A 27,963-nucleotide genomic window follows, 5' to 3' on the forward strand; every position below is an offset into this window, starting at 1 on the left:
TCCCTATCTACCAAACTACCTCCCTATCTACCAAACTACCTACCAAGATACCAAACTACCTACCTACACGGGGCAGTTGCTAGGAATTCTGGGCCCCCTGAAAGAATATCGGTGTGGGCCCCTCTACCCATTCATTGCCACCTACTGGGGGCTGTGTGTGGGCCCTAGCGGGCTGTGGGCCCTTAGAATTGTCATCACCTTTCCCCCCTCTACGACGGCGCTGTACCTACATAACAAACTACCTAGAAACCACACTACCGACCTAGATACCAAACTACCTACCTAGATACCAAACTACCTACCTAGATATTAAACTACCTACCTATCTACCAAACTACCTACCTAGATACCAAACTACCTACCTATCTACCAAACTACCTACCTAGATATTAAACTACCTACCTAGATACCAAACTACCTACCAAGATACCAAACTACCTACCAAGATACCAAACTACCTAGATACCAAACTACCTACCTATCTACCAAACTGCCTACCTAGATACCAAACTACCTACCTACCACACTACCTACCTGGATACCAAACTGCCTATCTAGGTACCAAACTGCCTACCAAGATACCAAACTACCTAGATACCACACTACCAGGTAGGCCTGGATACCAAACTGCCTATCTAGGTACCAAACTGCCTACCTATATACCAAACTACCTAGATACCACACTACCTACCTGGATACCAAACTACCTAGAAACCACACTACTGACCTAGATACCAAACTACCTACCTACATAACAAACTACCTAGAAACCACACTACTGACCTAGATACCAAACTACCTACCTACATAACAAACTACCTAGAAACCAAACTACCTACCTAGATACCAAATTACCTACCTACCTAACTAACTACCCAGATAACTAACTAGCTACCAGGCTAACTAGCCACCTTCTTGGTAAGCTGTGACATCACGTTACAGCCCCACTGTGTCATCACCATGACAACTGTACCAGTCACATGACCTCTGAGAACAGTTCAGTGTGGCTCTGGGCCAGATCATTAATGTTGAATAGAACTCTGGACAAATAAAAGTTTTTTATTTACTATCTTTATCTTCATCATCATTAAAACATCTTCAAAATATGATTGACGATATATATATATATATATATATATTTATATTTTTATATATATATATTTATATTTATATTTTTATATATTTATATATATATATTTGTATATATATATATATTTATATATATATATATATATATATATTTATATATTAGGGCTGTCAAATTATTAAACATTTGAATTCATCACCATTCGCATATATAGATGAAAAATTATATCTATATATTAATATCGATAAAATGTATATCAAAAAATTCTAAATCATGTTGGTGAATGTGTCCCAGTCTAGCATCCATCCTTCATCATTTGAAGCTCCGGCTCTGCACCTGGACATGATGGACCGGGGAGGACTATATCTCCCTCTCTCTCTCCCTCCTCCTCACCCCTCTCTCTCCCTCTCTCTCTCCTCCTCCCCCTCTCTGTTCTCCTCTCTGTCCTCCCCCTCCTCCTCCCCCAGCAAGAGACACAGCTCTGCTAGTCTCTGTTGCATCTTGGGAATCCCAGACAGCTGGTTCTCCAGACGCTGTTTCTCCTCCTGAAACAGAAACACACAAAAACAAGTTTCAAACAAGACCCTCACAACCCAGACCTGCAGAGACAGATCTGCAGAGCCAGAGACAGACCTGCAGAGACAGAGTTGCAGAGAGAGAGACAGAGCTGCAGAGACAGAGACAGACCTGCAGAGACAGACCTGCAGAGACAGCGACAGACCTGTAGAGACAGAGACAGACCTGCAGAGAATGAGACAGACCTGCAGAGACAGGGACAGACCTGCAGAGAATGAGACAGACCTGCAGAGACAGCGACAGACCTGTAGAGACAGAGACAGACCTGCAGAGACAGGGAGAGACCTGCAGAGAATGAGACAGACCTGCAGAGACAGCGACAGACCTGTAGAGACAGAGACAGACCTGCAGAGACAGGGACAGACCTGCAGAGAATGAGACAGACCTGCAGAGACAGCGACAGACCTGTAGAGACAGAGACAGACCTGCAGAGACAGGGACAGACCTGCAGAGAATGAGACAGACCTGCAGAGACAGACATGCAGAGACAGACCACAGAAACAGACTTGCAGAGACAGAGATAGGCCACAGAGACAGACCTGTAGAGACAGAGACAGACCTGCAGAGAATGAGACAGACCTGCAGAGACAGGGACAGACCTGCAGAAACAGACTTGCAGAGACAGAGATAGACCACAGAGACAGAGACAGACCTGCAGAGACAGACGGATGGACGGGTCCAGAGGTTCAAACCTCCATCCTCCTTCTCCATCAAATTGTAGCAGGTGAGAGTGGTACTTCCTGTTGGAACCAGAAGCATCAATATGAGGATCATTACAGAGACACACCACCTGTCTGTCCACCTGCCTGTCTGTCCGTCTGTCCATCCGCCTCTCTGAATGTCTATCTGTCTGTCTGTCCTTCCGTCCGTCCGTCCGTCCGTCCGTCTCTATCTGTATGTCTATCAATCCGTCTGTCTGTCTGTCTAACCATCCGTCTGTCTGTCTAACCATCCGTCTGTCTGTCTGTCATTCACTCACATGTCAGTCAATCAAATACAGGGTTATTACAGTAAACCAATCAATCACTGGTGTGTGTGTGTGTGTGTGTGTGTGTGTGTGTGTGTGTGTGTGTGTGTGTGTGTGTGTGTGTGTGTGTCTACTGACCACAGGGACGGTCTGTGTGTGATTGACAGCAGGGATATCCCAGCATCCTTTGCAGCCTGGAAGATGTCCCCCTCCACGTCGATGCTGACGGCGCTGGTGCACTCGTCCAGGAGAGCGTAGCGAGGGCTGGACGAGAAAAGAGAGAGAGTCAGGTCCAGGTCCTGGTGTCAGCAGAGGTCTGCATCTGGTGTTGGACCTGTGGTCCTGGTCTCTAAGAGCCTCTGTTGAGATCTGAATTCCTGGTATCAGCAGATGCTCTTAGAGACCAGGACCACAGATCCAACACCAGATCCAGACCTTCGGTGAAAGACTCGGTGGTCCAGGTTCCTGATGAACTGGATCATGGTGGTGTGTACTAAAGGACTGGGTGGTCCAGGTTCCTGATTAACTGGATCATGGTTGTGTGTACTAAAGGACTCTGTGGTTCAGGTTCCTGATAAACTGGATCATGGTGGTGTGTACTAAAGGACTGGGTGGTCCAGGTTCCTGATTAACTGGATCATGGTTGTGTGTACTAAAGGACTCTGTGGTTCAGGTTCCTGATAAACTGGATCATGGTGGTGTGTACTGAAGGACTCGGTGGTCCAGGTTCCTGGTGAACTGGATCATGGTGGTGTGTACTGAAGTACTGGCGGTCCAGGTTCCTGGTGAACCGGGTCATGGTGGTGTGTACTGAAGTACTGGCGGTCCAGGTTCCTGGTGAACCGGGTCATGGTGGTGTATATTGTGTAGTACTGTGTGTACCAGTGGTAGAACATGCGAGCCATGCCCATCCTCTGCTTCTCTCCTCCAGACAGAACATCCTTCCAGTCGCTGACCGACTCCCAACCTGACAGACAGACAGGAACCTGTCTCACACACATGATGATGAAGTACTTATATCAGAGCAGACCTGTAGTACAAAGATTTCACTGACCCCCCTCTCGGTCCTGGATGTACAGCAGGTGGACGGTTCCAAGGATCTTCTCCAGGTCTGAATCTGTGACTCCTCTCTGGACCATCTCCTCCACCGAGTCTGGATAGATCACCTGGTCTCTGAGGGTCCCCTCTGACATGTAGGGTCTGCAGAGTACACAGTACTACATCATTCCTACTAGGATATCTCTACAGTACTATACTAATACTACTGCAATACTACAATACCACTACTACACTTCTACTAAAATACTACTACAATACTACTATACTACTATAATACTACTACTACTACAATACTACTATTAGCCGAGCTAGGCCACTGACTGGCTGCTTGATGGATGGATGAGTGGAGTGGTGGTAGTAGTAGTAGTAGTAGTAGAAGAAGTAGTAGTAGTAGTAGCTGTAGTAGTGGTAGTAGTAGTAGTAGTAGTAGTGGTAGTGGTCGTAATAGTTATAGTAGTAGTAGTAGTAGTAGCAGCAGCAGTATTACCTCTGGGGGATGTAGAACATGTACTGAGGTTCTGGCCGGTAGAGGACTCCTCCGTAAACAGGCCAAAGTCCACTGAGGATCCTGAACAGAGAACTCTTCCCACAGCCGTTTGGACCCGTGATCAACACGTTCATCCTCTCATCCACCTGAGAGACACAATCAACACGTTCAAAGAAAACGGACTGAAAACAGAAAACAAAAGAAAAACTGTTCTTGATTTGAGTGTTCCGACTCGAATCGGCCTGTAGTCTACATCCCCCTGTAGTCTACATCCGCCTGTAGACTGCATGCTTCCCTCGTGAGGACAGTGGTTCAGGTGTAAGAGACAGACACAGTCCTCCTGCTGGTTGGATCTGATGAACACAAGCGGCAGAGCGGCACCCCGAGCAGCAACCTTACTGGATCTGGATCCATCTGGATTCTGGTGTGAAGCCGCTAACAAAGTTTGCTTCGTAGTTCAACGTCAGCTTTTCAGTTAAGTGTTAAAGTCATCTTAGTAGCTAACTAGCAATGGTAGAGTGGTAGAGACCTATCAAGCAGCAGGTAAGCCCCGCCCCCTAAAGCATCCCCTGCTTTCTGGTCTGGTGGACTCTAACTGGACCATAATGTACTAAATGAACATCATGCTGGATTGAAGAAGACTTGAAACTAGAGATTGAGACCATAAACTCATGTTTACAATGTTTACTGAGGTAATACATCAAGAGAGAAGTAGGACCATTTTCTCATAGACTTCTATACAACCAGAGAGGAGTCACTCCCCGGTGGCCAGCAGAGAGAATGCAGCATTAAGGACCTTCAGCTCAGCCTCACTGATCAGAACCGGAGGTTGACGATGATACACCGGGGCCGTGATGTGGCGGTTCAGCATGAACACAGAACTATTATGATCCCAGTGTGTGTGTGTGTTTGTGTGTTCACATTAATATCAGATCTGTGTGAAGACCAACAAACATCGTCTGAAACATTGCAAACGAATGTAGAACCTGAAATCTTCCTCTCAACCAGAGGCTGAGTCAATGGACCAATCAGAGAACAGAGAGGTCAAAGGTGAGGGATCAGACGACATAGAGGAGTTTCTGTTTCCATCAATGTTCTTCTTCTTCTGTGGTGCTTCCTGTCTGACCCACAGAAATGTCACTTTCTATCATCCCTATTGTGTGTCTGGACACACACACACACACACACACACACACACACACACACACACACACACACACACACACACACACAGAGAGACACCCACACACACACACAGCGCCTCAGTAAATGCTAATGAGCTGTGACCTCTGACCTCGGTCAAAGAAGTAAAACTGGTGGAGACTGATTAGAGGGCAGAACTGAGCATGCTCAGTTCCAGAGTGATAACATCATCTTCAATCAAACTATTATTATAGCTTGATAGAGTTTAATATTAGTGTTTACTGTTAGAGTTTAATGACAAAGTGAATGTTGGATGTTTAAACGTTTAAACACATGAGTGACTGAAAGTATGAAAGATTTGAACGTATGAAAGTTTTATATGTGAACTGTTAAAGTTTTATATGTGAACGTATGAAAGATGTGAACGTATGAAAGTTTTATATGTGAACGTATGAGTTTTATATGTGAACGTATGAAATATTTCAACGTATGAAATTTTATATGTGAACGTATGAAAGATGTGAACGTATGAACATTTTATATGATAACGTATGAAAGATGTGAACGTTTGAAAGATGTGAACGTATGAAAATGTTATATGTGAATGTATGAAAGATATGGAACGTTTAAAGTTTTATATGTGAACGTGTATGAAAGATGTGAACGTATGAACATTTTATATGATAACGTATGAAAGATTTCAACGTATGAAATTTTATATGTGAACGTATGAAAGATGTGAACGTATGAACATTTTATATGATAACGTATGAAAGATGTGAACGTATGAAAGATATGAACGTATGAAAGTTTTATATGTGAACGTATGAAAGATGTGAACGTATGAAAGTTTCATATGTGAACGTATGAAAGATGTGAATGTATGAAAGTTTTATATGTGAACGTATGAAAGATGTGAATGTATGAAAGTTTTATGTGTGAACGTTTGAAAGAATCTGGATCTGCTTCTAGCTTTCACATCATATTACCTAAACTCCTCATATGTTTTAATCTGTTAATCACTCCTGCTGTCAGATAAATGTTGCGGAGTAGAAAAAGCCAAGTACCTCTAATGTGTACTTTAGTACCTCTTATGTCTACTGAAGTACCTCTAATGTCTGCTGAAGTACAGCTATAGAGTATAATTTGCAACAACAGTCGTATAAACAGCTGACAATAACAAGAAGACCTGAATGAATCCCAAAGCAACACTGACACCATGTGGTCACAACACACACTACACACACTAACGCACGCTACATTGTTGGTGTGTTGGTGTGTGTTGGTGTGTATTACCTGGATGTTAAGACTAGAAACCACCACGTCTCCAGACGGTGTGATGATTGGCAGGTTCTCACAGCGAATCCCCTTCTCGACACTGATCACCTGACCTGCATATGTGGAAATATATGTGTGTTGTGTATAGTGTTGATACTGTATATAAAATCGTACCACCTTGAAGGGAGGTCCCACCACTGATCTGTCATAGGTCTGTAGCGTCAGTGGTCCCGCCACCTATAGCAATTTTGTGTCTCAATTGTTGTTATTATTAATTAATTATTACTTCAAGGTTCTTTATTTTTCACATGCACAGATGAGATGCAAAGTAAAACATGATAACACACACACATCAAACTGTCCCTCTGTCTAATAATAAACAAAATAACAATAAAATAAATCTTTACTGATGAACGTTGTACAATTAGTTGAGAACAAAATGACGTAGTCTTCAGCTGTTAACCATCTCTGACATCACGTGTTGTCAGAGAACAGAGGAAACGGCATGTCAAGTGTCTCGTTAGCGTGATGGGGTCCTACCTCTGGAGTCCAGACCACCTCGCTGGACCTCAGCTCCTCTTCCTGTCGCAGAGTGTCCGTCTGCAGAGCGCCGATAGAAGCCGTCCTTCACGTCCTCGAACACGTCCAACATGTCAGAGACACGAGCGGTGTAACCGGCCAGCTCTGTCACCTGGAGACACACAGGGACTCACTCACTGAATCACTCACTCACTCACTGAATCACTCACTCACTGACTCACTCACTCACTCACTCACTGAATCACTCACTCACTGACTCACTCACTCACTCACTCACTCACTCACTCACTGACTCACTCACTCACTCACTCACTGAATCACTCACTCACTGACTAACTCACTTACTGAATCACTCACTCACTGACTAACTCACTGACTGACTTACTCACTGACTAACTCACTCATTCACTGAATCACTCACTCACTGACTCACTCACTCACTCACTGAATCACTCACTCACTGACTTACACACTCACTGACTTACTCACTCACTCACTGAATCACTCACTCACTGACTTACACACTCACTGACATACTGACTCACTCACTGAATCACTCACTCACTGAATCACACACTCACTGACTCACTCACTGACATACTGACTCACTCACTGAATCACTCACTCACTGACTTACTCACTCACTCACTCACTCACTCACTGAATCACTCACTCACTCACTCACAGTAAGGAGGATGAGGAGGCTCTAAAGGACAGTAAGGAGCAGCAGGTCGTGTACCTCCTTGTAGGAGCTCATGATCCTCTCCACGGCGTCGGCTGCAGCGTTGAGGAGGTTTCTGGCCGTGGTGAAGGCCTGCGTCCTCTCACTCACCAGCTCCTCCTCCTTCATCAGCAGCGCCGCCTGCTTCACCTCCTCAGAGTCTGACATCACAGGTCAACATGACATCACAGGACACACGCCTCCATTATGTGTGTGTGTTTGTGTGTTGTAGTTGTAGTATTTACCATATTTAGAGTATCCTGTGGCGGTGATGATGGGGACGGCGACCATCACCAGGCCGGAGGCGCTCCAGACGTACTTCATTAGGAACTGTTCCAGCATCACGTACCAGAGACGCTTCAGCAGGATCTGGTGGATCTGAGAGGACAAGGACACGTAGCTCCTCTGGAGCTGGGCCATCTCCACCTATGGACCGGACACCCACACCCTGGTCAATGAGTCCACTAGGGGACGCTCACCCTGATCACTGAGTCCACTAGGGGACGATCACCCTGGTCAATGAGTCCACTAGGGGACGATCACCCTGGTCAATGAGTCCACTAGGGGACGCTCACCCTGATCACTGAGTCCACTAGGGGACGATCACCCTGGTCAATGAGTCCACTAGGGGACGATCACCCTGGTCAATGAGTCCACTAGGGGACGCTCACCCTGATCACTGAGTCCACTAGGGGACGATCACCCTGGTCAATGAGTCCACTAGGGGACGATCACCCTGGTCAATGAGTCCACTAGGGGACGCTCACCCTGATCACTGAGTCCACTAGGCGACACTCACCCTGGTCAATGAGTCCACTAGGGGACGATCACCCTGGTCAATGGGTCCACTAGGGGACGCTCACCCTGATCACTGAGTCCACTAGGGGACGATCACCCTGGTCACTGAGTCCACTAGGGGACGCTCACCCTGGTCAATGAGTCCACTAGGGGACGCTCACCCTGGTCACTGGGTCCACTAGGGGACGCTCACCCTGATCACTGAGTCCACTAGGGGACGATCACCCTGGTCACTGAGTCCACTAGGGGACGCTCACCCTGATCACTGAGTCCACTAGGGGACGCTCACCCTGGTCACTGGGTCCACTAGGGGACGCTCACCCTGATCACTGAGTCCACTAGGGGACGCTCACCCTGGTCACTGAGTCCACTAGGGGACGATCACCCTTGTCACTGCGTCCACTAGGGGACGCTCACCCTGATCACTGAGTCCACTAGGGGACGATCACCCTGGTCACTGAGTCCACTAGGGGACGCTCACCCTGGTCAATGAGTCCACTAGGGGACGCTCACCCTGGTCACTGGGTCCACTAGGGGACGCTCACCCTGATCACTGAGTCCACTAGGGGACGATCACCCTGGTCACTGAGTCCACTAGGGGACGATCACCCAGGTCACTGCGTCCACTAGGGGACGATCACCCTGATCACTGAGTCCACTAGGGGACGCTCACCCTGATGATGGTTGTTCACTAGGGGACGGTCCACTAGGGGACGGTCCACTAGGGGACCCTCACCTTGTGTCCCCCGTAGAAGGCAATCTCCTCAGAGTTGGCTATGATGCGGGAGTGCATGTATCTCAGGTCTCCTTTCCTCTTCGCCTCCTCGGCCACCAACTTCCCAAATCGAGGCGAGCAGGATCGCAGGACTTTGGCGGTGAGCGCCACCACCAGGCCGGCGATGACGGACGGCCATGTGGTATTGGCTCCTGCAAGGAGGAAGAAGACAGCTGTCACACTCTCCATCCGCAGGTGCAGCAGGTGCAGCAGGTGCAGCAGGTGTACCTTTGGACTGTGCCGTGCGTAGCAGGGTGTAGCAGGTCACCACCACATCCAGGATGGGTTTGGTGAGGTTGGAGTAGAGATGGGCAACCGACGCTGAAAACATGACGATGTCCTCCGTGAGTGACTGGTCCGGGTTGGACAGACGGCCATCCATGTTACTAACTCTGTAGTAAGCCTAAGACAGAGGAATGCATGGGGCGTTCAGGAACTAATGCAAGAGTGGGGCGTTCAGGAACTAAAACAAGAGTGGGGCGTTCAGGAACTAAAACAAGAGAGGGGTGTTCAAGAAACTAAAACAAGCATGGGGTGTTCAAGGCCTAAAGCAAGAGTGGGGCGTTCAGGAACTAAAGCAAGAGTGGGGCGTTCAGGAACTAAAACAAGAGAGGGCTGTTCAGGAACTAAAACAAGCATGGGGTGTTCAAGGCCTAAAGCAAGAGTGGGGCGTGCAGGAACTAAAAAATAGTGGGGCGTTCAGGGACAATAATGAGTGGGGACAGTAATGAGTGGGGACAGTAATGAGTGAGAGGCATTCAGGGATAGTAATGAAGGCTGGGCGTTCAGGGACACTTATGAGTGTGGGGTGTTTAGGGACAGTAATGAAGGTGGGGCGTTGTGAATATGGGGTGTCTATTACCTGGTTGGTGAAGTACAGCTGGTAGGCGTGGTCGACCAATCGGCTCCTGAAGCTGAGGGTCAGCTGACCTTCCAGGAATCTGATGGCACTGTTGATGAAGGTCGCAGGGACGGCAATGAGGAGCCACTTAGAGAGCTGCAGCACGAAGCCCCGAGGATCCTTCTGGACTATAGTCTTCACTATCAAACCTGGAGGGACAGGGACACTTATCAGGGGGACAGGGGGACAGACAGAGGGACAGACAGGGGGGCAGACACAGGGACAGACAGAGGGAAGGACAGGGGACAGACAGAGACACGGACAGGGGGACAGACAGAGGGACAGACAGAGGGAAGGACAGGGGACAGACAGAGGGACAGACAGGGGGACAGACAGGGGGAAAGACAGGGGGACGGACAGAGAGACAGACAGAGGGGCAGACAGGGGGACAGACAGAGGGACAGACAGGGGAACAGACAGAGGGACGGACAGGGGGACAGACAGATGGACAGACAGGAGGACAGACAGAGGGACAGACAGGTACTGACCATCCAGAGTAGCGACGTAGATGGACAGGAAGGTCCTGCACATCAGGGTGAGAGAGTGCAGAGCCAGCAGGCCGATCTCTGGACACAGTAACCGTGGAAACAAGAGCTTCAATAGCCGAGACAGCCTGACCAAAAACTCTCTGTTCACTGATGGAAACCTGAAGACACAGACAGAACCACATCTTGTAAATCACAGTCCTCTACATCACAGACGGAACCACATCCCGTAGGACTGTGTGGATCAGTAGGACTGTGTGGATCAGTAGTGTAATAAAAATGTGTAATACTATGCGTAATAAGTGTAATAATTTGTGTAATAATATGTGTAATATCCATGTGTAATATGTGTAATAATGTGCATATTATTACGCACATTATTATTACACAACCTGTGTAATAATATGTATAATAATAATATGTGTAATTAATGTGTAATAATAATATATGTCATATCTGCAGTGTATGTCAGACGTTTACACAATAAACACAAATTAGCAATGAGAAAAGGAGTGGAGTGGCTCAGGGAGAATGTCCGGCCCCTGAGCCCTTAGATCCTGAAGATGTGGCCCGGAATATATATGAATATGAATGAATGAAGCCCTTGTGTAGTGGATCTGGAAGATTAGGGGTCTGGATCATGAAGCCAGATTAATAACCGTTAATCCAGCTATCTTTAACTCAGGTTCACCGCCGAAGGAGTAAATGCTACAACTAGAACAAGCTAACTTCCTGTCTTGTTATCTAGCTGATGATGAACTTGAAAGGAGTTAGCCCTGAAGTTAGGCTAACTGTTATGTTAGCAACACTTAAGGTGGGCTGACCTTTAATGTGGATCAGCACTGTTCTCCTTAAGGCTGCTTGCTTATCTTTAATGTTTATTTTAACTGTGTAACTGACAGCAGGTTAAACCGTTCAATATTAATATTTCTACTGTAAACTTGTTGTTTTCAGAGGTATTGTTAGAAGTGTAATAGTATTATTAAAGGCAGAGTAGGTCATTTGGAAAAACCACAGACAGTGAACGCATCGCATCACCTACAAAGCCCCCCCCTTCGTTCAGACCTCTGTTCAAAGCCCCGCCCCCAGAACGCCAAAAAGGTGCTTGAGCTCGAGAGATGTAAGTACTTGTACTCGGTACCAGTGCTGAGATGTAAGTACTCGTACTCAGTACCAGTACTCGGTACCATTACTCTGTAGCAGTACTGAGATGTAAGAACTTGTACTCGGTACCAGTACTCGGTACCATTACTCTGTAGCAGTACTGAGATGTAAGTACTTGTACTCGGTACCAGTACTCGGTACCAGTACTGAGATGTAAGTACTTGTTGGTATGGTGGTTGTTGGTTGGTACTCTCACTCACCTGCTGTCTCTCTTCTTCTTCCCTCTGACGTCATCCACACAGCTGGAGGAGGAGGAGCCAACCACGCCCACGGACACATTAGCTCCACCCAGCTGTTTACCTGCTGCACTCCTCTGAGAACAAAACAAACACACCCAGATTGACCAGAGGGCTGTAGACCGGAGACCAGAGGGCCGTAGTCCAGCGACCAGAAACTGTTCCAGCCTGTGTTTCTATTCCGGTCTGGGTTTCTGGTCCAGCGTGAGGTTGGAGACATATCAAGTATTTCCCTCAATGAAACAACATGTTGCCAGCAGTGTTGGAGTCCATCATGTCCCTGGACCTGAACTACATCCAGATCCTTTCCACAACAAGCCCAGATCAAAAAGGGATCTCACGCTGGATTCCCAAATATAAAAGTAGTGATAGACTCCACCCACATAACGCAAATACACACAACACATTTAATCAACAGAAAGGTGTTTAATGAATCAATGTACTAATAATACAATAATGATAATGCAATTATAATAATAATAATACAAAAATGTTAATATAATTATAATAATAATATAATAATAACAATAATAATGTAATAATAGACTTGCAGGAAGTGAACAACATCTTCTGTTGGATTCAACTTCAGCAAAATAAGTTTCTTCTCTTTGCCGTTCTGTCGCCGACGTGGTTTTGTTACTATATATGGATCATTGGGGGCGTTTCTCCAAATGTGCCTGAGCATGGTGGGTTCGAATCTGTGGGATTTATCAGCACTGGTGTGCGTACGACCCTGGTGCGAATGTTTGATAAATACATCTGATTCATACAACATCATTCAGAACCTTTTCTAAACACTGTTGAAACATGAGGGCCTGGATCCAGATGAATGACTGAACTGGGTTCAACGTATCCCAGCCAGACCAGTCTGGGTTAACTGGTTGCACAAAGGCCAGACCAGGATGAGCAGCTGCTGTGAACCCTTACTCAGAAGTCTAGCCTAGGTCTTAGCGAGCTGACCGCCATTCAGGAAACAAGCATTTTAAAAGTTATTTCCATATCGCTTATGTGTGTACGTGTGTGTCTGTGTGTATATATGTGTGTGTGTGTGTGTGTGTGTGTGTGTGTGTATATGTGTGTTTCACCTGTATCCTCCTCCACAGGTACGGGGATAGTTTTCTGATGGCGTAGGCGGCGAGCAGCCCAGCCGCCAGCTTCCTGAGTCTGGAGGTCTTCCTCAGCTCCTGGTAGGTCAGCTGCATACTGACAGGCAGGTGGCAGGTGACCAATCAGGTGACAGGTGACCAATCAGGTGTAAGGGGGCCAATTAGGTGACTGTAATCATGGAGGTCAAGAGAGCATGTCGACCTGTGATGCTCCACCTGGAGGCCAACAAAGATCATTTGATCACCTGTCACATGTGTGTCTGTGTGTGTATATGTGTGTCTGACAGTTTGCTGAATCTACATTTGTACATGATTGAAATAAAAAAAATACAAATTAAATGAATTATTATTATTATTATTGTCCACTCAAATTTATCAACACGATTCCAATTAGTATAAGTCTGCATGAAAGTCATTGTTAAATGTGCAAATACTGAATATATAACATCGCCTGTCCTTTGTTGTTTCCTAAAGGAGGAAACTCCTTCACAGTCAAACAGTCTACCATGGCTGCTACATCCGGGTCATTTCTTCTTAGGAACCTTCCTCCGAGACAACTATTCGACCTCTGACCTGTATGAGTCACACTAAATACTACTACTCCGTTAGTTAGCCTAGCCCCGTTAGTTAACGCCGCTCCGTTAGTTAGCTTAACCCCGTTAGTGAGCTTGTTAGTTAGCTTAGCCCCGTCAGTTAGCTCCGTTATTTAGCGTAGCCCCGGTAGTTAGCTCCGCTTACCGCTAGCTTCTTACAGTAAAAAGTGAGCAGCAGCCGGCTAACGGTCCAAAGCTAATGTTAGTTTCTCAAGTTACAACAAGTTCTAAACTACGGTGGACGACAGGTCCCGGTACAGTTAGTCCCGGAACTAAAAGTGTAACCCGGGTTTTAGCTGGCGAAGCGTTTCTAACGGAAACTAATCGCTAACATTTCAGGAGTTAACGTCAGAAGTGTTCAAAAGTTTTTTAACGATTTAATTCGCCTGATCTGGTCCACATCTGATCCTAGATCTGTTCTCAGAACAGTTATAATTCCGGGTCACATGTCCGCTCTACTCTGATCTACTTGTGTGTCTTTATTTAACCCGTTTAAACTTTAATGTCACCGGCGGAAAATTCCGTTTACCTGAGGAGCGGCCGCGTCCCAATACTGGAAACACACCTTATTCCCTCCTCTGTGTGAGAGTGTGTCTGTGTGTGTGCGTGTCTGTGTGTGTGCGGGTGCGCGCGCGGGAGGAGGGATTGAATAACAACATGAAAGTAGATGTCTGCAGGAATGTTTCCGGAATTAAAACTGTCGAGAACAGATCTAGGATCAGATCTGGACCAGATATAACCAATGTCAGAAAATGATGATGAAGGGGTCTAATTATCAGTCTTTGTTTATTTATGTTGATTGTTATTTATTCTTTCTTAATTTCCTGTTTTTTTCACTGGGGTTTATTTACGTATTATTTATTATTTTTTGTTATCGATTTATTTTAAATTCTGAATTAGTTTATAGTTTGGATACTAAAATATCTCAATACGTTTATATATTTTTGATTAAAATAAATGAATATGCAAGAATCTATGATATATATCGGATAGGAATACGTGAGAAATCAATTGTATTTTGTAAGATACTTGTTAAGTATAGTTAAAAAAGAAAAAAATCGAATAAAGAATTAATTAAAACTTAAAATGTATGACAGCGGATATGAGTTATGGAGAAGGGGCACTTTCTCTATGCTTTCTAGTTGTGTAATATTTTCTTTATACTTTCTGTATTCATGTTGACATGTTGGAAATAAAAATAAATAAATAAAAAACCCATCAAACTGAACACGTTTCATGTTCACAGAAACAACCAGTGCTGTTCTCTCAGCAGCTAGCTTCAGTTAGCATCACTCTGTTAGCTTCTGTTAGCATCAATCCGTTTGCATCACTCTGTTAGCATCACTCTGTTAGCTTCTGTTTGCATCACTCAGTTAACATCACTCCGATAGCATCACTCTGTTCGCATCACTCAGTTCCATCACTCCGATAGCATCACTCTGTTAGCTTCTGTTAGTATCAATCCGTTTGCATCACTGTTAGCATCACTCTGTTAGCATCACGTGGTTACCACCACTCTGTTGGCTTCTGTTCGCATCACTCAGTGAACATCACTTCGATAGCATCACTCTGTTCGCATCACTCATTTAACATCACTCCAATAGCATCACTCTGTTAACATCACTCCGATAGCATCACTCAGTTATCACTCCGATCAGGGTTGCCAACTCTCCTGGCGCGACACTCACGCTTTCACGATCAGTCTCACGCTGTCACGGCAAGCGTGAGTGTCACGCCAGGAGCGTGAGAGTTGGCAACCCTGCTCCGATAGCATCACTCTGTTCGCATCACTCAGTTAACATCACTCCGATAGCATCACTCTGTTTGCATCACTCCGTTAGCATCACTCCATTAGCGACAGGGCTTTAAACATGGGTTATTAATCACAGGCAGATATCTGGGCTCAGTGAAGAGAGATCTTTATTATAAAACATCATGTTTACAACGTGTCAGTACAAAGTACAAATGACAAGAATCCAAAAAGATAGAAATTTTTTACAGTAAGTAAGTAAAAAAAAAAAAAAAGGGAAACAGACTGTACAGAGTGCACCTGAACACAACGCAGCAGAGACAGCTGTGATGTCACACTGACAGACAGCTGGTCCTGGACCTGAAGGGGGACAGAGAACAACAGGACCAATACTGGTACAACAGAGTACTACTAGTACTACTCTGAACAAGTCCCGTCAGGGACACTGAGGACACGGTGGCCATGTTGTCTTCCTCACCAGCATGAACAAGAATAAATATACTTCAGAAATCTGTACAGAGTCTGGTGGCTGGTGAGTATCTACTGCAGAGTATGATAGTATTAAATACTAGTTCTGCAGTTATTACACTGGATAGTAAGTTTGACAGTTCCCTGTGTCCTTGAACACACCATAGTCACTGGATGCATTTACATGTTTCTGATCTGCTTTGGTGCGAGTTAGAAGAAGTGCATGCTGGGACTCTTTCTGCAGTCACACGACAGTTGGTGCAGCCAATCAGACATCAGCAGCAGCAGATTATCATTTACCACGTATGTGAAAGTCACAGCAGCAGCGTCCAATCCTGTGGTAGGACCTGAGGAGGGGGCGGGGCTAGTGTAAATCCACTAGTAAAGTTTGTTGACTGGTCACTTTACATCTTTTAAATGGCAGATTATCTGGAGGAAACTGGAGGTTGGACTAGTTTTAGTGAAGAGGACTCATTTTAAAAGAAGTGAACTCAGGACAGACTAAATCACATCACAACACGGAGAGACATGTTATTGATTAATCATCAATATTCAATAATACAAGTGTTGATAGATCAATAAAGTCTTTGTGATGCCATCATACCTTTTAAAAAAGTTGCGTTTCATTCATGTTGCATTCATGGCCATTTGTATAAAAGAGTTTCACTCAGCAATAATATAAACAGGCTCAGTGCAGTCGATCAATAAACCGATCAATCAGCACTGTGACATCATCATCGCTGATTGTCGCTGCAAATGATTTTCATCTTGAAAAGTTGAAAAGGTTCAATGAGAACTCAATATGGACTCCCTGGTCCTCTTATTGCTCTCAGACTGGCTCTGGATCTGGATTCTGTTCACACCTGGACCAGACCTCATTCAGAACCAGACCTCATTCAGAACCAGACCTTGTTCAGAACCAGACCTCGTTCAGAACGCTGGTTCCTGCTCATTCATTGGTTGTCACACAACCCACGCTTTCAGCGTGAGCAGCACTGCTAATAGATGCTAACCTGCTAATGGATGCTAACCTTCTGATAGACAGCTTTTGAGTAATAATCATAATTCTATAAAAATGTGTAAGTGAATCAGTTTAGTGTCAAACATGAACCGAACCTTACAAATTAAGAGATATTTTAATATTACTGGTGTTACTGGTTTCCCTGGTGTTACTGTTACTGGTGCTGGTGTATCTGGTCTTCCTGGTGTTACTGGTGCTGGTGGTGTTACTGGTGCATCTGGTCTTCTTGGTGTTACTGGTGGTGTTACTGGTGCATCTGGTCTTCTTGGTGTTACTGGTGCTGGTGGTGTTACTGGTGCATCTGGTCTTCCTGGTGTTACTGGTGCTGGTGGTATTACTGGTGTTTGTGTATCTGGCTTTCCTGGTGTTCCTGCTTCTTTGCGGGCAGAAGGGACAGAGGAAGGCCTAGATGTCTGTCCTCATGTCCTTTGTTAACTTAGTGCAGAGACGTCGAGTCCAGACTGTAAGAATACCTGAAGAGTGTCACCTGCTGGTTTCTGTCTGGTCTACCCTGAGGGATCACACAGGTCACTGGATCAAGGTTCTGCTGGTCGATTGGACAGAGCTGGTGATCATCTGTGACTCCTGATTGTCTGAGCAGTGTCACGTAGAAAAGGTAAAAAAAAGACTTCACTTTGAAATGTTTCACGTGACAGCTTCTTACCCAGAAACCCTTTGGGGGCTGAGAAGGGAAAGCTGAGACACCACCCTGAGGTCCAACAGGACGGTGACATCACCGTCCTCCATTTGACATCACGGTCGGCAGGGTTTAAGGTGGAGAGCTGCTGGTTGACTGCAGGTACTCCTGATTCTCCAGGGGTGTTGGATCAGACTCAGACCAGGGTCCCAGGTGAAGGTTGGTCTTCCTGTTTCTGAGAAGGGAAGGAGTCATGGTAGAGAGAGCTGTCCACAGACCTGAGACAGAGGGAGAGATAGTCAGGTACAGGTGTTCTTACAGCTGGACCTGTACCAGTCCAGGTGAGTTGGTCCTACCTGCCAAGCAACGGCTGTCCGTGGAACGTGGCTGAATGAGGCAGCATCTTTTTGTGATTACTCGTCTCCATCTGATAGGTGGACTGATGGATGACACCACGAGTCCTCCGTCTGCTGTGCAGAGCTCCTCCCCCTCCAGCCTGACTTTTGACCCCCCCGTTCACCTTGGTGTTGACCTTCTCATTGGCCTGGTTTTGGTGGGTGGAGCCTATTGTGTTCCTCAGGTACCAGTCCCTCAAGCCTGCCAATGAGATGACACAAGACATTAATCTGTGACTGTTATGTAATGTTCTTATGGTTTCAAAGAGAGAAAAGATGATTAGGATCATTCTGTTTATAGAAGACCAGACAATGATAATGATGGTGATGATGACGATGATGATGGTGGTGATGATGATGTGGATGATGACGATGATGATGATGATGATGGTGGTGGTGATGATGATGATGATGATGATGATGATGATGGGGATGATGATGATGACGATGATGATGGTGGTGGTGGTGGTGGTGATGACGACGACGACGACGATGATGATGATAGTGATGATGATGATGATGATGATGATGGTGGTGATGATGATGATGATGATGGTGATGATGATGATGATGATGATGATGACGATGATGATGATGATGGTGGTGACGACGACGACGACGACGATGATGATGGTGGTGATGATGATGATGGTGGTGATGATGATGATGGTGATGATGATGATGATGATGATGATGGTGATGGTGATGATGATGATGTGTGACATCACTCCCTGTTAACGTAGAATCAGCTCAAGCTGTGTTCAGATGTGTGACAGAACAGGAAATGGTGGCTGCTTACCTTCCAGGGCGAGAGCCTTGTGGAGGCTCCTGGTGGCCTGCTCCAGCTGTGCGTCCTGGGTGGGGGGCAGTTGTGGTGGTCGGGGGGGCAGCAGGTGGGGGTGGGGGTCTGGCTGAATAGCAGACGGAGGGGGATTGTTGTTATCAGCCTGACCCTGCTGCAGCGGGAGGAAGGGGCCGCAGGATTTGGTGCGGGTCACTTTGACTTGCCACTGGTCGCCGTGGTGACTGCGGTAGGTGGGCGGGGCTCCATGCTGGGAGGAGGAGTAGCCGTTGTAGTGCAGCTGGTTGTGTGATGTGATTGGCTGCCCGTTGTTCGGCTGCGACTGCTGTCGCTGCAGCTGCTGCTGTTTCCCCCACATGTAGTCCAGTAGGACTTCGCTGCACCCCCCTCCTCTTCCTCGCCCCGCCGCTCCCCCCTCACCGAGTCCGGTATTGGTCCTCACCCTGGTCTGTCCGTCTGTCAGCGTCTCGGAGCTCCTCAACACTCCAGCGGTGTTCGTTCCTCTGGGCCCCAGCAGACCATTTACCCACAATCCTGCTTGCTGTGGTCCCCCCTCCTCCTCTGGGGGGGCTGTACGATTGAGGAGGCTGTCAGAACTGTTACTGTGACGAGTGGCGTGAACTCTGACCCCGCCCTCGCCTGCTACTCCTGGATCAGAGGGAGCGGAGGAGAAGGAGGAGTCCTGAGAGTGAGGGGGAGGATGAGGGGGGAGAGGAGGGGGGTTGTGGGTCTGAAGAGTCTCTGGGTGGTCCGTCCTGAAGAGAGAGGGACAGGTGAGACCACGGTCTGGTCTAGCTTGCTGCATGGTCACGTGACCCTGGTCTGTAGAGGTCACTGGAGAGTCTCCAGAGTTCCTGGGCCCCAGACCAGACCAGAAAAACCAAGAGGACCACTTAAACCAGACTAAGTCCTTGATCCTCTCGGGTCAAGGTAGGATTTTGGACCTTATATTCCCTGAGCTCTGAAAGGTGCAGTGAACACATCTATAACATTAAGAAAACGCTAAATACTAATGCGAATCACTAGTGCTAATGCTAATCACTACTGCTATTGTGAATCACTGGTGCTAATGCTAATCACTAGTGCTAATGTAAATCACTAGTGCTAATACTAATCACAAGTGCTAATGCTGATCATGTTAATCACTAGCAGTAAAGTTAGTCACTTGTCCTAACCACTAGCATGCCGACTATTATATGGTAAGTTAAGTGCTGTAAAGGTCTGTACAATGTGAAAAGCATTAGCAATTCACAGACTAATTGAAAGGCTAACAGCTATGTTTCACTATGACCTGACTCCAGATCAGCTGATAGCTAAATTCCATGTCAATATCAGGTTCCAACCAGTAGAGGGTAGAAACCAAATATCTATCACACATTATGTAGACATTCTCAACCAGGTGTTAACATAGAGGTCACATGTTGGATCACATGATGTCAGGTGGAGATGATGTCGCACTGTGTGTGTGTGTGTGTGTGTGTGTGTGTGTACCTGTTGTGCAGTGAGTTCCTCCTGGTTTTGTTCTGGTAAAAAACTTCCACTGGAGAACCAGCAGAGGCCAGCGGGGGGCGACACTGAGACACGCCTTCATCTGACACACAGACAGTAAAGTTTAAATAAAGTCTCATACAAGGTGTTTCCAACATCAGCCAGCGGGGGGAACCTTTAACTGAGTGGCTTACCGTTATCAAGTCCTGTAGAGTCTGATGTGGAGCTGCTTTCAGACCTCACTGTGTCATCTGGAAAAACACACACACACACACACACACACACAAATAAAGGCAGGAAGAAACAGGTTTCCTCGTCTTCCTGAAACAATGGTTTCTACTGCCAGCTGTGTGTGTGTGTGTGTGTGTGTGTGTGTGTGTTACCTGTGTGACAGCCTCTGTGTACAGTTCTCTTGCCGTGGTGTGTGTTGTGTTCAGGGTCGCTGTGTTTCCTGAGAGCTCCGCTGAATAATGTTTTCTTGGGCTTTGAGCGCTGAGTGTCTTCGTCCTGACGACAGACAGACAGACAGACAGACACACATGAACATGACTCAACCAATCATCTGTGTCTATGGGTCACATGTCACCAGCTGAACTAATTCAGTAAATCAGTAAAGCAGCGGAGGCTCTTAAAGGTGCGGCGTGTACCGCCTCCTCCACACAGACAGGGGGCAGCATTCCATCATCACATGTGCGTTACATGTTTATTCTGAAACGGGGACACTATGATGGCAGGTAGGTTAGCAGATAACCACAGGAAGCTGGTCACACGTCGTTGATAATGCACCTTTAACGGTGTATGATGTCATACGGAAGTATGGGTTGAAGCAGAATATTTTGTTGATGATGTGTCCCGGAGGTTAATCCTCTGGTCATCACACAGCAGCATCGGAATGTTGAGCAGAGTTCAAAGGTCAACGTGATGAACAGTGCTCACAGATCACACGACTCACCTCTGCTCGACACTTTCTGTTTCTTTGGCGAGATGTCCCACCTCGGCGGCGGACACAGGGGGGTTTCTCCCCCACCTCCAAGGGAAAGTCAATGGGCACTGCCCCCGTCAGCTCCTGGCCAATCAGAACACACCTCGCATTACATCATGTTAAAGAGACTTACAGCTGGAGCCAGACCCACTACAGGTCGTGGACTGAAGGTCCTGTGTTTATTAATAGCTATTAGCAACATGAGGTCAGCCACTTTATGACATCACTCACCGCTTCCTGCAGACAGATGCATCTCAGCTCAGCCAGTCGCGTGCTCAGCAGCACCTGCAGGCTCCGCCTCCTCTCCTGAAGCTCCGCCATTCGCTCCTTCTGCTTCCTGTCTGGACAGGTGAAAGGGCCTACACATACATACACACACACACACACGATGTTGTTGAAGTTGACTCTGGGTGCAGTCGAATAGTCAAAAAATAAGGTCCTAACTCCTATTCCTAACTCCTATTCCTTGACCTCTGGGGAAAACGTCACGGGGTTAAGGAAAGGCGATAGGAGAACGCAAAAGGACTTAGGAAAAGACGGCCGCGGTGCTCAGAGAATCCGACCGGACTTTCACTAAGCTACGTCATTAAAACGCGGCCGCTGATGATTGACAGCTGATGATCGGCACCGGCGATTGACGTGCGTCTGCGCTGGAGAAACTACAATAACGGACTACAAAAAGCGCATCGTCCACTTCTCCACATGTTGGTTTTATCAACAGCTGGTTCACTGACCGGCTTCAGGTCCAGCAGCTCCTCCTTTCTGTTTGACCGTTGTTTTATTTACGTTTCATTTGTGGTTTTAGTTTCGTTTTTGTCAAACATTTGTAATATGATTGAAATAAACAAAAAAAAAACATTCAATTATTATCACTGTCCACACATTTATTATCACTATTCCAATTACTATATGTCTACATGAAACTCATTGTTAAATATGTAAATGCTCATATCGTTTGTTTTCATGAACGGCCGAGGTGTGCGGCACTTTAAATGTTGCTCTCGCAAAGAATTGTGGGTCGGCGTAATCTCCTTTCCTTTCGCATAGGAAGGTCCGTTGCATCCTATGCTAAAGGAGCTCTGAAAGGAAGCATTGGAGATCCTTTCCTTTGCATTTAGAGAATTCGAACAGCTCTTATCATGGCGGCCACTTGTTTACTTCCGGGTCACTTCTTCAGTTAGGAACCTCCCTAAGCAAAAAAGACTATTCGACTGCACCCTCTGTTGTTGTTCTTTGTGTGTGTGTTCTCACCAGGAGCTGAGATGAGTTGACCTTTGACCTCCATGGCTTGTGGGTCCCATGTGACTCCGCCTCCTCCCTCCTCACTGCTCCACTCCTGACCTCTGACCCCCTCCTGACCTCCACCCCACACACACTCACTCACCTGCAAAACACAGACAGAAACAACAACAAAATAATAACAAAATAATTGGCTGTCGCCCTGCGTGGTTGACTCCGCCGTCGGTGTGTGAATGTGTGCATGAATGGGTGAATGTCAGTCATTATTGTAAAGCGCTTTGGATAAAAGCGCTATATAAATGAGGACCATTTACCATTTAGACCCAAACCAGGGCTGCAGTCAAATAGTCTATTTTGCTTCGGAAGGAAGAAGTGACCTGGAAGTAAATAAGTGGCCGCCATGATAACAGCCGTTTGAATTCTCTAAATGCAAAGGAAAGGAGCTCCAATGATCCTTTCAGATCTCCTTTAGGATACAACAGACCTTCCTTTACGAAAGGAAAGTAGATCACGCCGCCCCACAATGCCTTGCGAGGGCAACGTTTAAAGTGCCGCACGAGCTGCTTATAAAACCAACAACATGAGGAGAAGTGGACGACACTCTTTTTGTAGTCCATCATTGTAGTTTCTCCACCGCAGACCCACGTCAATCACCGGTGTCGAGCATCAGCTGTCAATCATAAGCGGGCGCATTATAATGATGTAGCTTACTGAAAGTCCGGTCGGATTCTCTGAGCACCGCGGTTGACTTTTCCTAAATCCTTTTGAGTTCTCCTTCCAATTTCCTTGACCCTGTGACGTTTTCCCCAGAGGTCAAGGAATAGGAGTTAGGAATAGGAGTTAGTATAATTTTTTCACTATTCAACTGCAACCCAGGTCTCCTCAATCCCTTGTACATGTCCCAGACATGGACATGACATGATCCAGAGGTGCTCGGTGGATTTCACCAAGCTGGATTCACTGGATCTAGCAAGAATACACATGGGCTGGTTTACCACAGCTGGAGGAACTGAAATAACTCAAGGATAGTGATCAGTAAAAAGTGTGAAGTCATGCTTTGTTAGGTCTGTCTGCAAGACAACAAGATAACTACTTTAAAACGCTGGTTTTCTGAATGGAGTCTGGTTGATTGGTGCTAGGCTATGCTAACTACTTTTAAAATGCTGGTTTTATGAATGGAGTCTGGTGGATGGGTGCTAGGCTATGCTAGATGTCTCCAGGTGTGTCAGCAGTTTGGAGCAAACACTCTTATTCCAACAGTCTCCTAGTTGTACTCACTCACTCACTCACTCACTCACTCACTCACTCACTCACTCACTCACTCTCACCTTGTAACTGTGTTCATACGAGCTCCAGTAGTTCACTCCTGTGGCCATCCAACAGCCTGAAGACCAACTGCGTCACTGGTTAGCTGTTAGCTTTAGTTCCCAGGTCGGCCTGTAGGTGGGGGTCACACAGTCTTCAGAACCTTAGACCTGATAAACACAACACAAGACGAAAGGTGTAAACATTGGCCTCATTCACTAATCGTTCTAAAGAAGACATTTCTTCTTAAACCCCATTTACATAAGATTCTGACATTCACCGATGTTTCTTCTGTGGAAACAAATTCTACGAACACTCAACACGCGTTCTCTTCTATTCTACCGTTATAATAACCTACATAAAACTGTAGGATTTAAATTACAATCATATTTGTATAATTTTGATTTAATATTATTATTATTTTAATTATATTACAAGGCATTATGGCCTTATAAAATAAAACAAAACACTACACAATCCTGACCCACTACCGGGACCAGATAACAGTCTCTCCTGGGACCGGACAACAGACCTGACCCACTCCTGGGACTGGACAACAGACTTGGGTTCAAAGTCCGTGAGCAATTCATTGGTCGTATGTAAATAAAGGCTCTAAGATTTTTACATTGTGATTAATTAAAGTTGAGTAATCTCAAGAAAGAAACGCACCACTTTAACCAACAGCTTTTAGCTTTCTTTAAGTGTCTCAGTTTTAAACCGATAACTGATGAGCCTTTCCTTGAGGGTGAGACATCCCCAAGGGTGAGACTCGACTGCTGGACAACATGCTGGACATCCCTGAGAACAGGAAGCGGAGCCCAAAAGGAAAGAGGAAGAAGGAAATGAGCGATGAAAATAGAAAACTAGTGAGAGCGGTACAGTGTGTGTGTGTGTGTGTGTGTGTGTGTGTGTGTGTGTGTCTGTGTGTGTGTGTGTAGGATGAATGTAGGTCAGGAGATGCTCTGCATGGCAACAACATAGAAAATCCCAACTCTGAATACTTGCATCTGATTGGCTGAGAGCACCAGCCAAGCAGCCAATAACCTTTCGACCTGCGAGGCATTCTGAAATGCAGCATGTTGTGTGGATGACATCACACTGACATCACAGGTACAGCAGAGTGGGCGGAGTCACAGTCAAACTAAAAGCCCCAGAGTACATTGCTGTCCAATCAGAGAGCGTCAGACTCTGTTGTTGTGCAGTAGATCTGTGCTCAGTTCTGAGTACTAAACTGTGATGTCACTATTCGGGATGGAGATGTCTCCATAGCAACAGCCACCAAGAGTTATGGGTAGTGTAGTGTTGAAGCCAAACTGAGACTGAGAAAAATATATCAGATTTATCAGGAAAGAAGGTGAAACATAAACTAAACCTAGGCCCCATTTAACCAGGACCCACTGAACCAGCAGGAACCGGGACCCACTGCACCAGGAGGAACCCAGGACCCACTGAACCAGGAAGAACCAAGGACCCACTGAACCAGGAGGAGCCAGGACCCACTGCACCAGGAGGAACCCAGGGCCCACTGCACCAGGAGGAACCCAGGACCCACAGAACCAGGAGGAATCAGGATCTACTGCACCAGGAGGAACCCAGGACCCACTGAACAAGGAGGAACCAGGACCCACTGCACCAGGAGGAACCCAGGATCCACTGCACGGTCTGACAATCCCGGGTACCGTTGGCTATGACATGGAGGTCTGTGTAACCATCCAAGGATTTGCCTCCCCAGACCATCACTGACCCACCAACAAGTCCTGCTGGATGATGTTCCAGCAGCAGAACGGACTCCAGACTCTTACAGACTGTCACACTGCCTCAGTGTGAACCTACTCTCATCCATGAAGAGAACAGGGACCAATGGTGGACCTGCCAGTCCTGGTGTTCTCTGGTGAATGCCAATGGAGCTGCACAGTGCTGGGCTGTGACACCAGGTCCCACTAGAGGAGGATGGGCCCTCATGAACCCTCCTGGAGTCTGTTAACATTATGACCACTGCCTAATATTGTGTAGGTCCCCCTTCTTGCCAACAAAACAGCCCTGACCCATAAAGGCCTGGACTCCACTAGACCTCTGAAAGTCTGCTGAGGTATCTGGCACCAAGACATTGGCAGCAGATCCTTTAACTCCTGTAAATTGCGAGGTGGGGCCTCCATGGATCGGACTAGTTTGTCCAGCACATCCCACAGATGCTGGACTGGACTGAGATCTGGGTAATCTGGAGACTAAGTCAACACCTCAAACTCATTGTTGTGTCCCTCAGACCATTCCTGAACCATTTCTTCTTTGTGGCGTGTTATCCTGCTGAAAGAGGCCACTGCCATCAGGGAAAACCTTTCTATCAGAACCAGCATGAACTTCTTCGGCAGTTTGAGCTCTAGTAGCTTGTCTGTTGGTTCGGACCACATGGGCTAGCCTTCGCCGGTTCACCAGTTTTCCTTCCACTTCCTTCCACTTTTTGGACCACTTTTGATAGGCCCTGACCCCTGCAGATCGGAAAGGAACACCCCACAAGAGCTGCAGTTTTGGAGATGATCTGACCCAGGGGTCTAGCATCACAGTCTGGTCCTTGTCAAAGTCGCTCACTGACGGGTGCCATGGTAACGAGATAGTCAGGGTTATTCACACACACACACACACACACACAGACACACACATACACAACACACACACACACACACACACACACAGCCCTGATGATGTTGGTCCACCACGAGTAGGTCTGGTTGGTCCTCTGGTGTTGGTCCACCGCCACCATGTCTGGTTGGTCCTCTGGTGTTGGTCCACCACCACAATGTCTGGTTGGTCCTCTGATGTTGGTCCACCACCAGCAGGTCTGGTTGGTTCTCTGGTGTTGGTCCACCACCACCATGTCTGGTTGGTCCTCTGGTGTTGGTCCACCACTAGCAGGTCTGGTTGGTCCTCTGGTGTTGGTCCACCACCAGTAGGTCTGGTTGGTCCTACTCAGGACTTCAAGCCCATAATAGTTGGCACAGATGTTCCTGTACACTATACCAGCCGGTTCGTTATGGTGGTCCATGAGGTCTTGATGAAGAGTCAGAGTCTTGTTGATGTGTTTGGCATCGAGTCAGGTCAGGTGGGTACCATGTAGTTCTGCATTCTCTCTCTCTTTCTCTCTCTCTCGCGCGCGCGCGCATACGCACGCACGCACGCACGCACGCACACACACGTGGCGCTGGGTGGGGACATCCCATAATAACAACACGGTTGACGAACAGAACTGTTTCATCATGACCATCTCAAATTAAATCCTGTGACATCAGCAGTGACCAGCAGCCCCGCGGGTCGATTGAAGCGGTTTGTTTACTGACCACATTGATCACATTGATCACCGGATCAAAGAGCCGCTCTTGAGTTCGGAGGCTCTTTGTTCTCGGTGGCTTCCTGTTGCAGCGGAGGAACCTTTAAACCATCAACTTTTACATGGAGTCTGGTGGGCTGTGATCGTGAAGGGTCTCCTACCTGGCTCACCTGAGCTGTCTCGCTCCGCTGACGCTTCACTTCCGGCCGGGATCGATCCTTCAGCTCGTTGGTCTCATGATCCAGAATCTTGTCCAGAGTCCAGACCCCTCCGGTCAGCTGATTGTCTCCCGCTGCGGCTTGCGCTCCACGCCGCGACGTCTCACATCAGGTGTGATCGATTCATTTGATCGATTAAGTTGATTGTCACCTCGTGCAGCCGCTCAGGGATCAAAAGAGCCGATCAGTGCGGCCGCAGCCACCGATCGATCATCGCGGGTCGATGATCTGATCAGGTGAAGGATCCCTGCTCTTCATCTTCCGTCTCCTCCTCCTCCTCATCGATACAGCAGCGTCTCCGTGTTCTCGCTGAATGAAGCTCCGCGACGCGCGTTCACAACGTCACAGGCACGCGCACGTTCATGCAAGCACAGACGCGCTTCATGAGAGGGATTTAAGACTACTGGAACGAAAATAACT

General features: G+C 46.9%; 2 protein-coding genes across 5 annotated transcripts; both read right to left on the bottom strand.

Annotated features, from left to right (window-relative positions):
- Positions 1-1,257: 1,257 nt before the first annotated feature.
- Positions 1,258-14,564, bottom strand: abcd1 (ATP-binding cassette, sub-family D (ALD), member 1). Its single transcript, XM_084014922.1, has 17 exons — positions 14,446-14,564; positions 13,303-13,539; positions 12,182-12,294; positions 10,821-10,978; positions 10,294-10,481; positions 9,660-9,834; positions 9,393-9,583; positions 8,104-8,284; positions 7,877-8,019; positions 7,138-7,288; positions 6,616-6,710; positions 4,177-4,322; positions 3,685-3,830; positions 3,513-3,597; positions 2,769-2,894; positions 2,316-2,403; positions 1,258-1,632 (listed from the first exon to the last, which is right to left on the bottom strand). Exons 2-17 carry the CDS (start codon positions 13,417-13,419, stop codon positions 1,477-1,479), a joined length of 2,259 nt encoding a protein of 752 aa, XP_083871048.1. The 5' UTR covers positions 13,420-13,539; positions 14,446-14,564; the 3' UTR covers positions 1,258-1,476.
- A 1,255-nt stretch (positions 14,565-15,819) lies between these two features.
- On the bottom strand, positions 15,820-27,863 carry ccdc120a (coiled-coil domain containing 120a). Of its 4 annotated transcripts, XR_014597565.1 has the most exons (13): positions 27,487-27,863; positions 24,027-24,173; positions 22,711-22,843; positions 21,691-21,818; positions 21,430-21,543; positions 20,861-20,984; positions 20,672-20,728; positions 20,481-20,580; positions 18,987-19,744; positions 18,499-18,918; positions 18,149-18,389; positions 17,820-18,070; positions 15,820-17,666 (listed from the first exon to the last, which is right to left on the bottom strand). XR_014597565.1 is itself a non-coding variant. In XM_084014924.1 (12 exons), exons 2-12 carry the CDS (start codon positions 24,072-24,074, stop codon positions 17,989-17,991), a joined length of 2,205 nt encoding a protein of 734 aa, XP_083871050.1. In that variant the 5' UTR covers positions 24,075-24,173; positions 27,496-27,863; the 3' UTR covers positions 15,820-17,988. The 4 variants fall into 4 exon arrangements, 3 of the variants coding, with proteins under 3 accessions (XP_083871050.1, XP_083871049.1, XP_083871051.1); XM_084014924.1 differs by having other exon boundaries at positions 15,820-18,070; positions 27,496-27,863; XM_084014923.1 differs by having other exon boundaries at positions 15,820-18,070.
- Between the last annotated feature and the right edge of the window lie 100 nt (positions 27,864-27,963).

This window comes from Eutrigla gurnardus (assembly GCF_963514095.1).
Source record: "Eutrigla gurnardus genome assembly, chromosome: 8".
In the NCBI taxonomy this organism is placed as follows: Eukaryota; Metazoa; Chordata; class Actinopteri; order Perciformes; family Triglidae; genus Eutrigla; species Eutrigla gurnardus.

Bases quoted from the DNA above. Each gene is read 5' to 3' on its own strand.
- abcd1 (XM_084014922.1), bottom strand. From the start codon at position 13,419: ATGCAGCTGACCTACCAGGAGCTGAGGAAGACCTCCAGACTCAGGAAG. The intron at 4,323-6,615 runs GTAATACACACC...TGTGTCTCTCAG, and splicing joins TTTCTAGTCTTAACATCCAG to GTGGATGAGAGGATGAACGT. The intron at 3,598-3,684 runs GTCAGTGAAATC...TCTGTCTGTCAG, and splicing joins CATCCAGGACCGAGAGGGGG to GTTGGGAGTCGGTCAGCGAC.
- ccdc120a (XM_084014924.1), bottom strand. From the start codon at position 24,074: ATGGCCACAGGAGTGAACTACTGGAGCTCGTATGAACACAGTTACAAG. The intron at 21,819-22,710 runs GTGAGAACACAC...ATGTATGTGTAG, and splicing joins TCAACTCATCTCAGCTCCTG to GCCCTTTCACCTGTCCAGAC. The intron at 19,745-20,480 runs GTACACACACAC...CTCTCTCTTCAG, and splicing joins AGGAACTCACTGCACAACAG to GACGGACCACCCAGAGACTC.